Source organism: Rousettus aegyptiacus, unplaced genomic scaffold (genome assembly GCF_014176215.1).
Source record: "Rousettus aegyptiacus isolate mRouAeg1 unplaced genomic scaffold, mRouAeg1.p scaffold_m13_p_7, whole genome shotgun sequence".
Classification (NCBI taxonomy): domain Eukaryota; kingdom Metazoa; phylum Chordata; class Mammalia; order Chiroptera; family Pteropodidae; genus Rousettus; species Rousettus aegyptiacus.
In genome coordinates this window covers 97,779,890-97,796,141 of record NW_023416310.1, presented here as the reverse complement: position 1 = coordinate 97,796,141, position 16,252 = coordinate 97,779,890, and the positions used below count along the sequence as shown (strand labels likewise).

Genomic DNA, 16,252 nt, shown 5'->3' with positions numbered 1-16,252 from the left:
AACCCCTCCTCCCCTGCACTCCCCAGCACTCCCCAGGGGGCTGTGGGGACAGAGCCTCACCCCTTCCACTCCCCTGGACACTCAATTAAACCCAAACCACACATCAGACACAGAGACGAGGCTGCAAAGTTGCACATGGTCTCAGATATGGTCACATAAAGGACTCACAGACACCCAGATTCAGATGCAGAGAGTCTTTCTAAATCATTCTACATAAATACAGGGTCATGTCAAGGGCTCCTAGCTCCACACTGGATACTACTGACAGCTCAGCAACTCAAAGGTTCCTTGGCCCTGGCTCTTCTTCTGGTGCCTAGGGGTTCTCTCCTGGTGCAAGGCCAGGGAGGAGGGGCCTCAGGCAAAATAGGGGGCTGGGCTGCAGTGCAGCTCAGGGAAGCTGGAGTAGTCAGGGAATGTCTGGGGTACCCCTATTCTTCTAGCAATGACCTTTCCCCACCCCCAAAATCCAAATCCCCTCCCAGCCCTACTACCGTTCAGCCTAGGATTTGTCCTGAGCCTCTTGTTGTCTAAGCCTAGGTTTCTGTGTCTGTTATCAGGGGATTAGAGTCTGTTCTATCCACCTCCCGGTGCTTCTGGGGATCAAAGAGACACTCAACAAAGGAAACTGCAAGTTGTAACACCGCCTGGCCCAGGGTTCCCAGACCCAGGTGGGCCCCAAGTGGAGTCCTTTTTTCCCGTTGTTGAGAGAAGAGCCCCAGGACAGAAGAATTCTGGGTAGAGCTGGACTTAGAGCCAAGATGCTAAATCCATACTGTTCTAGGAGCCCTGCCCCACCCTGTCCCAGGCCTGCACCTAGGGCTCAACCATGCCAGCTGGGGTCAGGGACAGTCTAGAAGATGAGCAGCCACTGGGCGTAGTCCCAGTGAAACCAGAATTCTGGGAGGGGCACTGATAGCACAGAGAGGTTGTGGTAGGCGTGTCCACGAGGTAGCCTGCTTATGTAGTTTTCCATGGTTTTTCTTTCTCGTGAAGGATCTGGGGTTTCACTGTTCACATAACTGGATCCACATGCCTTTGACTGTTCGCTGACATTTCCAACCATGACAGATCTCATTCACCTCTGGGAAATTGTGGGGACTGTATTTGGACCTCTTTAGAGGTGACAACAGCAGAAATTTCTGTCCTTCCAGCCTGCCCCAAACACATTTTGTAGAGAAAAGGAATCGAAGTCACTGGGTTTTATTTGAGTCCAGAGAGAAAGGCCTTGCCTACCCCCACCCTAAAGCTGAAGGAGGTAGGGAGAGTGACAGTACAGAAGAGCGAGGCCTCCCTGCCCTCAGGCAGCTTGCAGAAAAAAGTGGGGCAGGTCCAGAAGGAGCCACCCCCCCTGCCCTCTTCAGGAGCAGATCACCCAAAGGGGAAGAAGGAGTTGGATTACAGCTCTGCCCTTGTGACTGGCGCCTCTTCTGAGCAAGCCCCCTGGGGGCCTTCACACAGCAATCCCTTCAGAGCTTCTCGGCCTTGTTGGTGGGCTTCATAGATCTGGTCTTCTCCAAACTCCCCCAAGTAGTGCAAACATGTCCTGGAGAGCCTAGGGGAGACCAGCAGGAGCTTCAGATTCAGCCAGCCCATAGGGGGCAAACTAAGTCTCCAGGGGCCCCACACCCTCCTGTCATACCTGGTGGGCCAGAGGCCCCCTGTGAGCATCACACTGATGGTTGGCTCCGGCCCATTGCTAAGTCCTGGGCCTGTGAGACGTTTCACCTGGTTCACTTCTCGGACTCCATAGCTGGAGGCAGTGGGGAGGAGAGGGACATAGCATTAGTGAGAGCCCGGCCAGTGGGGCACCCATCTCCACATGAAGCTGACCACACTGGCATTTGCTGAGTTCAGTACCCAGATTCTGATCCTCCCTAATGGAAAACTGAGGACCACAGAGGGGAAGCTGCTGGCCCATGGTCACACAATGACCTTGTCCCCCGGTCACCTACCCTTCTGCTCCCAACTCCAAAGCTCAGACTTGGACCCAGCCAGCCCCTGACCTGGGACCAGAGCCCTGGTGTAGGTGCGTGTGGTGCGAGTGGGAGACTGGGGGCCTCCATACACCAGCCCTGCCTCTTGAAGGAGGGAGGTAGGGACCAGATTTTCAACTCACTCCTGCCAGGTCTGGGAGCAGCTCTGGTCCAGGACGTCTGTGTATACTGACTCACTTAGCTCCTGATGATCCCCAGAGTCCGGGGTGTGAAGCTTGGCCTCTGCCTTTGCAAGATGTTGCCACATCTGAAACAGAGGGGCTGTGAGCCAGGGTTTCCGGACTGCTCAGTGTAGGGGAGGGGACAACAGGAGCGTGGGGCTCTGGGGGAGAATGAGGTGGCAAGAAAGCCTTTTGAGCAGGAAGCACCTGTGATGTGAGGCAGGCTTCATTGCCCTCCCCCAGGTCCTGAAAGCGGGGACTGGGCCAGCTAAGGCAGGATCTACTTTCCTGGGATGGAGAGGGTGGGTAGGAAAAGCTGAAGGGGAAGGTTAGCCCTGGGCATGGGGGCCCCTCCCCCAGGGCACACCTGCCCATCAATGCATGCTATTTTAAACCATGAGAACAAGGAAAGAAAAAAATTAGCAGCCCAGTCTTCAATAACACGTGTACACTCAGGCTCCCTCGGTCCCCCACAGAGGTACTCAGGCACACTTGACAGGTTTGTGTGTGAACTCAAACACACATATACTCATATATTCATGCACTCAGTATACAGGCACACATACTCAGTCATGTTTTAGGAAGGAGTCCAGATCTGAGAATGAGCATAGAAAGGAAGGGGTCTGAGACAACAAGCTGGTGACTCCCTAGGTTCTCAAGATACTGTGGGGTGTACCAGATTGTCTGGTCTCTGTTGGGCAAACAGATGGGTAAAGTGAGGCATGGAGGTTCAGGTGAAGTGAAGATGGCAATATCATGGGAGGCTAAATCTAGCTCGATGGCTGGGGGTGGGGAGTTGGGGGATCAAAGACTAGTGGTAGAATCTGAGGTAGATGGAGAGGTTTGGCTTGAGGAGGGGCCTGGGCAGGGGAACTGCTGGGGGAGGGACTTACCTGGTAGGCTACTGCCCTGCAGGCATCACAGCGGAGGTGAGCAGGCACGTGAGCTGAGTACTTCTCTTCATCATCCAGCTGTGGGGCAGTGGCTGTGAGCTGAGCCCTGTCCCCGAGGCCCCCTGGGATAGCCCAGGTCCCCAGAAGCAGTAGCAGTGGCAGTGACAGCCTCATGGTTCGTGGAGCCAGCTCAGTGAGCATGGGCTGTGGGTGGGATGCAGATGTACATGTGTCTGTGTGCAGTGGGGGCCGCCCCGGAACACCTCGCCCAGACCAATGGGGAACCAACACTTCACCCCTCCCATTCTCTCCCTTTCCCCAGGAGATGCCACGTATGCACCTCCTTTAGTGGGACCCTGGCTTCAGCCAACTCAGCTCTATTTCACAGATAGCGAACAACGAAACAAGGAGAGGGGCTGGGCCTGGACAAGGACACAGAGAGGCTGATACCTCCCACATCTTGGGATCAGGCCACGTGGCAGGCACTGTGCTGAGTACCTTGGGGGAAGAGGTCGTTGGTTACTATCATTTTTATTCTACCCCTGAGGACACAAAGGTTCAGAGAGAAGTGACAAATTCAAGGCCACACAACTAGAGGGGACATACTGAAATTAAAACTCAAGCTTGATTGACCCCAAAGCCCATTGGCCACTCACCCACTGGTAGGAATGAGGCTATGGGCATCGTTTCCGGCCAAGGGCTCTCTCCCTGGGAGGCAAATTCACTAAGGCAGGGATGACAGCATATGAAAGACACACATGATCTCCATCTCTGAGCCCTAAGATTCCCTCCACCCAGGCTGTACCCGGACATGAAAGGGCATTGTGGGAGTGGGAGTTAAGGGGTCATGGCAGGAAATCAGACACTTTACACCAGTTGTTTCAGCCATCATGGCTTATTGGGTCAGCAATTTATTGTGCATCAGGATGAGGTAAGGGGCCCAGCAGGGGCCTAGGGCCCACCATGTTATCGGAACCAGCATCTCTGGCCATGAGAAGATGTCCAGGTTTTTCTGAGTCATAGTTCTCTCAGTCAACTTTCAGTCCAAGGCAGGGGAGCAGGGACTCCAAGGAATCTGGGCCCCCCCAGGGATCTCAAATTTAAAGAAGGCATTGATCTCCATCCCTAACACTGCTTCCAATGGGCACTCTTCTTCCCAAACTCATCATATCACATACCTGTCCAGCCATTTCAAGTTCAGAGCTACACAGAAACCCACACATATGCAAAGCACCTCCCACCCCATGCATTTCCCTCTGCCCTCAGAGATTCCTGGTATTTGGGGCAACTGGAACACAGGTTCTGGGTCTTGTCCCTCCCTATCCTGTGACCAGCCTGCAGAGCCAGCACCTCTCTGAGCATGGTTACCACATCTGTTGCTGGGAGAGTGGAACCAGCTGAGGGCTTCAAGTCTCTCTGACCTGCTCTACACAGGGGTATCCCTTCAACTTCCAATCCTAACCGTAACCCACCCTCTACTCCACCTAGAGGGGTCATGCCACTCTTCTGGAACAACAGCTCAAATGATTCTCTCTGCTCACATGTCCTTCCTGATGACTCACTTCATCTGCCCTCTACCCTGGGAGTGGCTAAAGCCCTCACTCCTGGTCCCCAGATGAGCCAGCTCATTTCTGAGGGCTTAGAGAAGCCAAGTCAGAGGCTGGGGTTGAGGGGTGAATGAAGGGTGAGGCTCCCAGTTGCGGACTACAGTCACTTCCCTACCTCCCCTCCAGTACCCCCCAAAATCCCAGGCTGACCCTCCGTTATTACTTCATTCCACCTCCATTTGCTGTCCCCATGGCTCGTTTTCTCAGACTCAGCCTGCCCTGGTTGCACTAGCCACTTTCTACCACAGCCACCAAGGCCAAGGTTAAGATCCTTTTTCAAAGAATAACAGATTTGCTTGCCAAAGGCTGGTGCCTGCTCAACCTCAACTGTGCCCACCTTCATGGAGGGACAGCTTATTACCTCTGGGGGACAGCTCTGTCCCCTGCTGCTCCCAATTCCTGCTGCTCCTAGGGAACCCCAACACTCCCTCAGGTGAGCTCCCAGAGACAAGACTCTGAGACATCTCTCTTTTACACACACCATACACACACGAACACACCATTCTCTGGGAATGCTTGGGAAACGGGTATATACTTTTGCTGGGGAAGGAAGTAGGCAGCTACTTCCTGTGCTCCAGCTCCATCAGCCCAGGGGTCTCTGATACAGCATCTGAAGGTAAGTTTCTGTCTGAAAACTGGATAAAATGGGTAAAAGTAAAAGGTGACAGAAGGGAAGAAGGGCAGGGGACTGGATGCCAGAACCTTCAAGGCCATTAACAAACCCCAATACCACATGGGGATCAGGACCTAGGCCCTCACACGGAAAATAAGGAGCCCTTGTTGGCCTGGGTGGGACCCGAGTTGCTGGGAGGAACACAGAGGAGAAGAGGGGGTGCGGCGCTAGGGGTCCCACTCAGAGGCAGGTAGTACATCCCATCCAGAGCCCCCGCCTCAGAAGCCCAGGGTAGCTGGGTGCCACTTAAGGCCGGTGGGCCCGGGGATGGAGGCAGTGAGAGGCCAGAGATAGGCCCATAGGCGGGTGAGTAGAGGCCGGGGCTCAGGGCCAGCGGGGTGTATAAGCGTCGGAGTGGCCCCGGGGGCGAGGGCGGGAGCAGCACCTCCACGTATTGTCCACTCTCGGGGTCGAAGAGCAGCCGTAGTTGAGGCTGCCGCGGCGCCTCCACAAAGTAGTAGCGGCCGCTCTCAGGGTCCACCAGGACCTTCCCCGCATGCGCGGCCCCGGGCGGCTTGCGTGACCCCTGGGAGGGGCCTTCCGGGGACCGGTCCATCGGAGGCGCGGAGGCAGCGCGGGGCTGGGGCGGAGCTGTTCTGTTCTCCAACGCCTGGGGCTCTCGCAGGGGAGACGACTGGACTGCAGTCGCAGGCCCAGGGACCAAAGGAGGTGTCTCCAATTTGGGTGCTATCCCAGGGCTCGAGCTAGGGTGCTCCTGAGGGGAACTAGGGCGGAGTGGTTGGGATGGTTGAGCTCCTGTTGCCTCTATGGGCGTCGGCTGGGGTAAGATGCGAGCGCCACCTAGAGAGCTAATCTGACCATCGCCGTCGGGGACTAGACGCGGGGCCTCCGCAACCCGATTCTCTCCTCCAGGACCACGCACCAGGACTCCCCGGGTTCCCTCTGGCTGGCGGCCCAAGGCCAGGGCACCAGGCAAGCGGATCTCAGTGCGTGCAAAGGGTTTCGCTGTGCTGTTTTCGGCCCTCCGCCGCATGACCCCGTTGGGCTGTGAAACGTCCCGGGAGACTGTGTTGGGGGACAGCTCTGGGGGCTCGTAGGGGTGCGACACGACCGGTAGAAAGTCCTTGAGATAAACAGAAGTGTAGTGAGCCGGGGCTGGGGTCCCCAGGGCCTGGAGATCTTGCGTTTCCAATGCGCCACCCTCCTCCTGGCGGGGGTTTGCCGGAGGCGCAGGCAGTCCCGAGCCTGGCGTTGCCGCGGGGAAGCTTGGCGCGTATGTGGTCTTTACGATCTTGCGTACGTCGCGGGGGCGCGGAATAGCCACGCGCAGGTGTCCCGAAGTCATACCTCCAGGGCCCAAGGCTTCTGGGAGCTCATCGACATCCACTGTGCCCGCGAGGCGACTGAGGGGCAGCTCCGGTGCAACCACCTCTGGAGACGGCTGACTGCTTCGGAACATAAGATCTGGCATCTCGCGCGTGGACGAACTCTGCACCTCTGTTAGCTCTGGATTGCCAAGTGCGGATGGCGTAGGCAGCCCCCGCTTCTCCTGGAGTACGCCATTCAGACCTTCCCGCGTAGAGGTTATCGATGAGCCCGGCACTGTGGGATCCCATGTCTCTTGGGGCGATGGGCTCCACGTCCCAACAGGACGGTTTCGAGCCTCCCATGAAGCCAGTGCCAGCGGGGACGAGCTCCTACTCCCCTGTGCTTTATCCCCGACTGCCGGATGCGGAACCTCCCACGGGGAAGAAGCTTCAGGGGATGGGCTTCTTGTCCTGGCAACACCCGGGTTCCACTGGGAAAGTGTCGGAGGGGAAGGGCTTCTTCTGCTGACAGTTTCCTCGACGGTGGACTCCTGATTTTCCCATGAGGGGGATACCTCGGGGGACAACGGACTACTCACCCTCCGAATATCCCGATTCCACGGGGACAAGTTCTGGGGGAACGGGCAGTGAAAACCCTGCACCGGCCCATTTGGAGCCTGCCACAGCGGGGACGGTGACCTTGGCCTTTCTGCCTTACTCAGAACTTCCCAGGGGTCCCTGGACTCGAAAGGCGGACTCTGTGGTCTCAGGATGGTTTGATCCGGAGTCTCTCCCGGGAACCTAGTTTTGAGTTCCTGGTTGTGCGTCTCCTGGTTGTGCGTCTTCTCCCGTGACTGCAGGAAGATGCTGGAACTAACTGGACCCAGCGGCTCAGTTCCAGGCGCGGGTTTGTCGCGCCGAATCGCGCGTTCGCGGAGGCTGGGCCACGGTCGTGGGGCCCGGGCGGGGGCTGAATTATAGTGCATGCGGGGTGGCCGAGACCTGGCATTTTCCTGGACCGTTCGGGTACTGCGGGCTGTTTTCCGAGTCTCAGACTCTGGCCGCTCGGTGGGCCCGAAGGGGGCGCTGCTTGGGGTAGGGACTGCAGGGCTCAGTTTTCTGGCCAGCGCTGTCTGCACGAGACCAGCAGCAGCCTGCAGGCGGCCCAGAGACTCGTCTAGGGAGCCGGTCCTCAGGAGCAGTGGGGGGCGCGGCGCGCTGGCCTCCCGCGGTGGACTCTGGTGTCGGGGGCGCAGCTGAATCTGACGCTTGGGCACAGTCCGGGGCCTGGTGGGTGCAGCACGCTCCTCCAGTGCCACCTCCACACACTCGAACTGCGCTGGGGTGGCAGGACTCGGACCACGAGGCCGCAGCTCCAGGTAGGTGGCCCAGCGGGAGCCACCATCGGTGGCCTGGGGCTGCGGTGGGGCAGGGGCGGGAGACGCGGGCCGGGGCGGCGAGAGGCTGCGGAAAGCCCGGGCGGTAAGCTGTTGCACCTTGCTATCCGCCGAGTCGGAGGGGCTGAACAGGGGCCCGGCGCCGAAGATGACTTCCATCTCCCCCGACGGCAGTATGCGCAGCTGGGGCTGGGGTGGCGGTGGGCCGGAGCCCGGGCCTCGCGGGAAACCCGAGCCGGGACCGAGCTGCTGGCGGCTATTCTGGGCTCTGACGGACAGGCGAGGCTGCGCGCCCGCCCCCAGCACAGGGGCCACCCGGGGCCAATTCGCCCAGCTCTCGTCCGGCCTAACGTCCGGGGGCTCTGGAGAACCCGGAGCTGTGTGGTAGGAGCCTGACGAACCGGAGGAGTCCTGGCGCTGCGCGGGGGCAGCGGGCAGCTGACCCGGGAGCCGGGACAGGGCTGGCGGGGCGAGCGCGGTCAGCATGGTGGGGCCGGACGCTGCGCACTATCTCCCTCTCATTCGCCTCCGCTGGTGCAGCAGGCGCCCGTACTGTCCCCGCCCCGCCCGAGGATGCCATGGGGTCACCGCGCCTTAAAGCGGCCGCGTCTGCTCCAAGCCAGTGGTGTCGCCAGCAAGAGAGATGTGGGTCCTTAGCCCGTACCCTCCTAAGCCCCTTCTCTGGCTTGGGCTGGAGCGAGACTTTGGCTGACAAGAAGGTGAGGGGAAGGAAGGCAGGTGTCCAACTTGGAGCCAGGACCTAGGCCCACCCAACTCCTCTCATCACATGTGAGGAAACTAAGGCTGAATGGGGACCTGCCTGAAGTCAAACACTATGGAGTGTGGACCAGAATGTGAGCTGGAGGGCCAGATCTTCAGGCTAGGTCTTGCTAGCAATTTCATCTTTCCCTAAGCCGTCAGCACCTTCCCATTACCACATGGCACCCCACCTCCTTGGCCCTGTAACCTGATCCCAGCTTGACATCGAGAGTGCACCCATTTACCTTGACCCATCACTCCACAATCTGTGATAAAAGAGCATTGCTTGGAAGGTTGCCCCCCTGCCCCCTTGCCCCCCAAATGCCGGAGCCTCAGGAAGGTGCTGTCCCTGGCTGGACCCATTAGCCTTTAGTGGGAATCTATTGGAAGGGGCTGGAATGGACAGTTTTTATAGGCTGCTTTGGCAACCAGAACAAGCTCTGGATGCTGATGTGGGGATTCTTAGGAACCTTTGGAGTAGCTGTGGTCCCCTCTCTGAAGCCCCTCTGAGGCAAGATTAGCCCTTTGCTCCCTCAGGCATTCATGGCCCTCATTCCAGCCATCACCTCATACTAGCCCTGAGGAACAGGCTCTGGTGGGGAAGCAGCTGCCACCTGTCATTGTCCTGGGACAATGACAATGGGCTCCATTTGCCCTTGACTTCAAGGTCCTGCCATGACTCAGGCCCCAGTTGGCCTTGGAGCAAGAGCACCGGCCCCTCCTGTGCACTCATCCTCACACTGACCCAGGAAAGGCTAGCTCTGACACATCTGATTCATCTTGAGTGGGTCTCCTGCCTGGGTATGTCTCCATGATTACCTAGCCATCAGTGATGGCTTCTGAGAGGATGAAGGCTGTCCATCACATCCAGCTTTAATGTGCAACTTCAGCAAGTCATAACCCCTTCAGTTTCCCCTCCCTAAAAATAGAGACAGCATTCTCCCATTCTCTTCTTCCCATTTGTGAAGACTGATGAGCTTGTTCTGTTGAAGGGAAGTGTTAAGAAGGCGCATGTGTAATTCGCAGGTATAACACTCTTGCTTTATGATGGACGTTGATTTCCCATATTTATTGTGGTTCTGGAACCTACTTTGAAGTTTTGGTGTAGGTCTCTCTACACACACACACACAGCTTGCCTTTATGCCTTTACATAGGCAAAGATTAAATACTGAGTAATAAGTGACAGTGCCTATTAGACAACAAAGCAGTCCTTCCTTAGGCTATAACTCTATACCCTCATTAACCCCCCACTACCACCCAAGGGAGAGACAGAAGCAGCAGGGATTGGAGACTTCAGCAGCATCCTCTTCTGAACTCAGAAGTGGCCTCGCAGGTGGTGGTCCCAGGCTTTTCTGGTAACCTAAGTTATTCTCAATTAGGTCACCAAGGCCCAGGAGGTAGGCAGGCAGGAAGGAAGGAGTGTGCCTTCTATCTCTTACTCTGTCCTTTCCTTGGAGGTCAGGCCACTAGTGAGGCCTGAGGGGGGTACCCATAGAGATAGGTTTGGAATGGGGACTCCCATAGCAGAGAGGTAGAGGTCAGGTGATACAGCCAGAGAATAGAAAGGCGAAGACCATTTTATTTTTCCCTGGGACGCTGGTGGCTCCGGGCCTGATGCGTCCCCGAGGCTTTCTTATGCTTTCTGTCCAGCACCTGAGCCATGTAGTTCTCCTGCTGCTTCTGGATCCGGAAGTCGGACATGTGATTCCTGCAATGGAGCCGGCTGGGCATGGGCTGGGGACAGTCTAAGGTAGGGGCCAGAGGTCTGGCTCCCCACTTCCATCAACAACCCCCAGCCTGGCCCAGACCCCTCACCTGAAGATCTGTTTCTGCTGGCTGATAACTTGCTGCAACTCCTTAATCTCATTCTCTTTGCCATTAAGTATATCTTCTTGCTTTATAATGTGAGACTCAATTTCTGTGGGGGAGAGAGGCAGGGAGGAGGTGGTTCCATCCCACGGGCTCCTTCCTGAGTTAAGGCATTCCCTTGTGGGTCTTTTCAGAACCTGGCTCCCCCCACCCAGGGGTTCTCCATGAGTTTATTATGGAGTCTTGATGGGGGGATGAGAGGCCACAATGTCTGATGAATGTGTCAGTGACTTCACAACTCTATTCTGGACTAAGTGACTCACATGAGGGCAGGCAAAAGCCCTTGGAGAGAGGTGGGCAGCCCCATCCAAAGGCAGGAGGACGAACAGCTCCGGGCCTCAACTCCTGCAGATCCTCACAGACATCACCTCTTGGGTGAGACCCTCCTAACTGAAAATTATACCCCTTCCCAATATTTCCTATCTTTATTTTCTGCTTTATTTTTCTTCTTAGCACTTATACCTAATATACCATATATTTTACTCATTTGTCTTCTCCCCTACTAGGATGTAAGAACAAGAAATTTTGTTTTATTCATTGTTTTAACCCTAATGCCCAAAACAGTACCTGGCACATAGAAGGTACACAATAAATTTATTTGTGACATGAGTAAACGGGATGCCCCTGGGGGTTTAGGACTTAGAAACATCACCAAATCAGTCATCTCAATCCAACCAGGCCTTCTGAGGGCCAGCTGGATGCCCAGCCCTGTGTAGGGTCTGCCCTCAAGGAGGTAGCTCCTGAAAGGAGAGCTAACATTCAGGAACTGATGAGAGAACAGAGCAGGGTGATATTTAAATGATGTTAATATTGGTGAGACAGTATTACCACTTTAGGCAAGTTGCCTCTTTTTTCAGACCCACTTCCTCATCCGTAAGACGGGAACAGGGATAGACCCTATTCCACAGGAGGGTCGGGAGGACCCATGGAGATTAGTGGTGGCAAAGCTTATCCCCTAATTAAGTGCTTATTAGATGCCAGGATAATTTTTGTGATTTGTGTTAGAATGTAATGAGGCTGTAGAGATCTGAGGGTGCTTCATTTATATAACTGGCCCTCAAGGAGCCATGGAAAATTCTGATCCTCATAGGAAGAAAATCCCACTGCCTTTAAAGGATGGACAAAGATGAACTAGAACATCAACTTTGAAATTGCAAAAGCACGGGAGCATTCAAAGTTTCAGAAGAGACAATGTAAAAAATTAAGGCACAGCATGGAAAAGAGGAGACACAGGTGAAGGAAGAGAAGGAACACATGAGCTTACAGGGTCACCAGGACTATCAAAACTCCTTCCCCAGGTCATCCACTAATCTGGACTGACTGCTTGTGAAGTTCTTTTGGGAAAAAGCATCAGAAATTTGTGGGAATCTTTTAAAATAAATGAGAGATCAATTTAAAATAAATGGCACCCAATGTGAGTATAGTTAGAAAAGCCTTTTGAAAAAATTAAGTAACTATGTATGTAAAACCAAACTGAAACCATATAAGAGAAAGTGGCAGTGGGGAGGCACAGGCCAGGGGAGGGCAGGGGAAGGTTCAGGATATTGGATTTGCTCAGGTGAGGGCTATGCCCTCCTGAAGGGATTTAGGACAATCTCGGGAGAAGCAGCCAGGCTCTGTCCCCATGACTCACACAGTTTCCACAAGCAGACACAGAGCCTTGTGGCCTTAGCTGATCTCTAGGAAATGCCCTAAAGGAAGGATATCTTTACCTAGCACCACCAGGAAAGAACCCTAGGTTCCTTTTAGGGAAGTGGGCTGGGGTGGCGGGGGGAATATTCATAGAGAGGGGAAGGACTATGGGCCAGCATCCCTTGGTATGGAGGCACTGACTGCCTATTGGGCCCCAAGAGGGCCTAATGGGGGCTCTCAAACAACCATGAGGCCTGTCAGCCCACCTGGGCAGATCAAGATGGCAGCCTGCTGGCAGCTTACCAGTGAGATAACTTAACAGGAGAGAGAGAAAGTTGGACTGGAGAGTAAAGGATGCCCAAGGCCTCAGGTGGGGGCCCATCGGGAGAGACACTGCATCTCTTTTGGGCTTGAGCTCTGGGCTCTAGCCTACTCAAAATCTGCTTCGGTGAATGAAGTAGATGTTGCATATGGAATTCATAGCTACTCCTTAAACTATGTATGAGAAGTTTAGCATTCTTGGAAAATAAAAGGGATTCCTGAGGTCTAGGGACCCTGGGTAGCTGACTGAAAGTGCCTCGCAAACTCATAGCACAAGTGGCTACAGGCATCGACATGGAGCACAGTTGAAAACTAATGGCCCACAGACGTTTTACTTGGCCCATACAATACTTTTAAAATTTCTAAATCAGTTGCTAACACTAAAGTCATAAAAGCTTCCATTAAAACCTGGGCTCCAATTTCTTCTTTAAAGATCTAACAGTACTGGACTCCCATTCCCACAGCAGAGACACTAGCCTTTGAGATGGGTCAAGGCTCTCCACATCACCACAGGCCCCATTTCTCCCTATGGGATCCCACACCTCGAGACTAATGGTCAGCTCTGTAACAGGGTTTGTGCTTGCCTTGTTTTTCCTCTTATAACAGAGTTATGAGTAAAGCAAACTATTCCTAATATACATCAAAAGTGGGAAAATAAAAGGTGGACTAAGGTCGTCGTATGTTTCAAGAAAAATGGGAGCGAGCCCGTTCCTTTATGGCCATGAAGAATATCGTACACCAACTGTTTCCCTCATTTCCGTGGCCTGCCTGGTCCCTGAAGGCCTTTGCGAAGGTGTGGCCCGCCTGGGCCTGCCTGTATCCTCAGCCGGGGGCAGAAGTTGGGGTGAAACCCTGCCCTGGACACGGGCACTGGGCTGTTGGGGAAGAGCCCATGTATGTAAGCGTGGGAAGAAGCACGGGCCTCACGCCTACCATTGCACTTGGTGATGAGCTGGTCCTTTTTGCTGGACTCTTGCAGGGCTCTGCTCTTGACAGTGGAGAGCCTGGGTGGAGAACAAATGAAAGAGTGGAAAGGCTGACAGGTAGACAGGACTTCCAACCCATCCCCCCTAACCAAGGCTCACTCACGCCTTTTCGAAGGCCAGCTTCTCTTTCTCCAGCTGTTTAGACAGCACCTCTACCTCTCCAAGGGCAAATTGCAACTTTTCCTCTTCCTTGGCCAGGAGGACCTTCGTCTTGGCATGAGCAGCTTTCTCTTCCTGCAGGAGCAGTAGCAGTGACCTGATTACCCCAAGCCACCTTGGGTCTCCCGGTCTCCCTTAACCAGCTCCCTTTCTCACAGGGGCACACAGAAGCCAGAGAACAAGAAGATTCTGTCCTCACCACTGGGACTGGAGGCTCTCAGAGGCCAATACTCAATGATTCTGCTCAACAACAGGGGTCCTGGGAAATTGGGAAAAATCAGGAGCCTGGATAGGGTATTACTTACCACCAGCTTCTTCTCCACTGCCTGGAACTCTTCTTTACTGACAAAATTTTCGTCCTGGAGAACCATCTGCAACAGAGCCTGGGTCAGGGAGGGCCTGGGGCTGGGGGGAGAGGTGTCCACTAGGGACCAGGAGCAAGGATAGATAATGGGATGATGTCCAGGGCACCTAGGATGAGACAGGGCCCTGGGAAGGGAGAATTGTCCCACATGATTCACTGAGGCTCAACTCTTAAGTCCTGTCCTCAAGGAGCAACCAGTCTCATGGATAAGACAGTCCATGGTCAGCACTTCTAACACAGTGTGTGTTATGATGGCAAAGAACAAAGAGGTGTCCAGAAGAGGCCCCTGACTTGGCCTTGGGAAGAGTCAGAACTGCTTCTGGAGAATGAGACATCAGATCACACCTGAGATCTGACTGCTGTCTAGGACTAGGCCAGAAGAAAAAGAAGGGTGGAAAAGTTCCAGACTGTGAGAAAAAGTCCAGGGGTGGAGTCCACCTTTTAAAGTAGCCAGGAGGAAGAACTGGGTACTTTCGGGAAATTGAAGGTAATTCAATGCCTAGAGTTGCATAAAGCCATTAGAGGGAGAAGGAGATGTGAAGTCATCTTATTTCTGAGATGAAGGTATGTCCAGGTCTTCCTAGATAGAAAACAAAAACTGAAAAACTGTGAACTCCACCTGGCTAGGGTTTGTACTATGCCTGTCCACATAACCTGTGGCTCCAATGCTTTGCATCCATTAACTGGGGTTTGATTGAGAAAGCAATAAAAAAGGGACATAAGGGGGTCAGAAGCCGTTAATATGCACAAGGGCCAAATCTGTGCTTACTGCACTCAGTATGGCACTGCATTAGGCATTGAAGAGGGGATGTATGTAATAGAAAGGATGTTACAGTTTCTTTGCCAGTACTCAAGGGCTTTGGGCAGTGAAATCATCTCCAATTACAAATGGGGAAACTTGAGGCTCAGTGAATAAATGGGGATATATCTACCAGGCTTTGCACAAGGCAAAGAGAGTAGAGAACAACTTGATTTTGATTAAAATTCCCCGGTAAATATTCATGAGACCGTCGGCCCTTTTTGGCTCCATTCCCACCAGCCATAACACATTTGGGCCCTCCTTTCTGACGACGTCACTGGCAATGTGCTCTCCGTATGCCCCCCGGCATCGGAACAGGAGCTGGCCCAACTCCACCATTTAGGCGTCCAGTCCAACCTCTCCCCCAGCTCTTCTGGCTGCGTACCACGTTCCTCAGCTGGTGGATCAGTTCCTCCTGAGACTCGATCACGTCCCGCAGTTGATCGAAGGCGAGACACACCGACCCCGACCCCGACCCCGACCCCCCCTGCGACCACCCAACGGGCGTCGCCATCTTTTGCCCCCGCCAGCTCGTTGGAAATGGCTGCCGCTGGATAGCTCACCACGTCGCCCACCAATGGGAATGCGACGCCACAGAGTACCCTGGCAACCGGAGGCGGGGACTTGCTTTGTTAGCAGGGATGGGGTCTGCCTCTTAAAGGAGCCGTCGGGGTAATTTAACAATCCTTAGGAATTTAAGTTTATAGAGAAGTTCCACATCTATTTTATCTGGTAGTTCTCACGCAGTCCTGAGGAGCAGGCAGGGCTCTGCTTTACTTCCTTTACGGGCCAGAGAACAGGCAACACTCAGACACTGTCCCCCAGCCCCCAGCCTTCTCCCAGGGCCTGCAAGACCCTGAAGCAAGAGCCGTCTAAGGCAACGCCTGCTTTTTTAGCGTCACACACCTCTTTCTCCCACCCTAATATCTAAATTTCTCCCGGCTTCCTGTGACCTCTCTTCCTCCTAGAGCATACTCAGTACTTAGGAGACCTAAGCCTAAGCAATGAAAGGCAGCTCAAGGATAGAAAAGGAGAGTGATCTCAAGATAAGGGTTGTCACACGCTGGAACTAAGTTCTGGGAAGCCACACTAGAGCCAAATACAAGGTGCTGGGGAGGCCCCTAAATAGCCTTTAGAGATTAGTAGAAGTAAAGTGGGATATGAAGGAGACTTCCAAAATGGAGGTAGGAAGAGATAAGGTGATTATATACCTTCACCGAATCCCCATTGAGAGCTTTTTTTTGAAACCCAAATAAGATTAAGCTTGAGGAATATCAGAGTTAATAACTATCAGGTATTCATTATTTCATGGCACTGTTATGCCACATTAATATTATTTTATGTGATCCTCATAATAACCTTGGGAAGT

At 54.1% G+C, this 16,252-nt stretch overlaps 3 protein-coding genes across 4 annotated transcripts; all 3 read right to left on the bottom strand.

Annotated features, from left to right (window-relative positions):
• Nucleotides 1–110: 110 nt before the first annotated feature.
• Nucleotides 111–3,272, bottom strand: MZB1 (marginal zone B and B1 cell specific protein). The gene is made up of 4 exons (XM_016136887.2): nt 3,049–3,272; nt 2,117–2,241; nt 1,640–1,750; nt 111–1,552 (listed from the first exon to the last, which is right to left on the bottom strand). Exons 1-4 carry the CDS (start codon nt 3,247–3,249, stop codon nt 1,396–1,398), a joined length of 594 nt encoding a protein of 197 aa, XP_015992373.2. The 5' UTR covers nt 3,250–3,272; the 3' UTR covers nt 111–1,395.
• A 104-nt stretch (nt 3,273–3,376) lies between these two features.
• On the bottom strand, nt 3,377–8,777 carry PROB1 (proline rich basic protein 1). Its single transcript, XM_016136871.2, has one exon. The coding sequence runs from the start codon at nt 8,477–8,479 to the stop codon at nt 5,411–5,413; it is 3,069 nt and encodes a 1,022-aa protein (XP_015992357.2). The 5' UTR covers nt 8,480–8,777; the 3' UTR covers nt 3,377–5,410.
• A 1,012-nt stretch (nt 8,778–9,789) lies between these two features.
• On the bottom strand, nt 9,790–15,530 carry SPATA24 (spermatogenesis associated 24). Of its 2 annotated transcripts, none has more exons than XM_036224841.1 (6): nt 15,269–15,530; nt 14,026–14,091; nt 13,665–13,795; nt 13,509–13,579; nt 10,569–10,671; nt 9,790–10,476 (listed from the first exon to the last, which is right to left on the bottom strand). In XM_036224841.1, exons 1-6 carry the CDS (start codon nt 15,395–15,397, stop codon nt 10,332–10,334), a joined length of 645 nt encoding a protein of 214 aa, XP_036080734.1. In that variant the 5' UTR covers nt 15,398–15,530; the 3' UTR covers nt 9,790–10,331. The 2 variants fall into 2 exon arrangements, with proteins under 2 accessions (XP_036080734.1, XP_015992372.1); XM_016136886.2 differs by having other exon boundaries at nt 9,790–10,461; nt 15,269–15,525.
• Between the last annotated feature and the right edge of the window lie 722 nt (nt 15,531–16,252).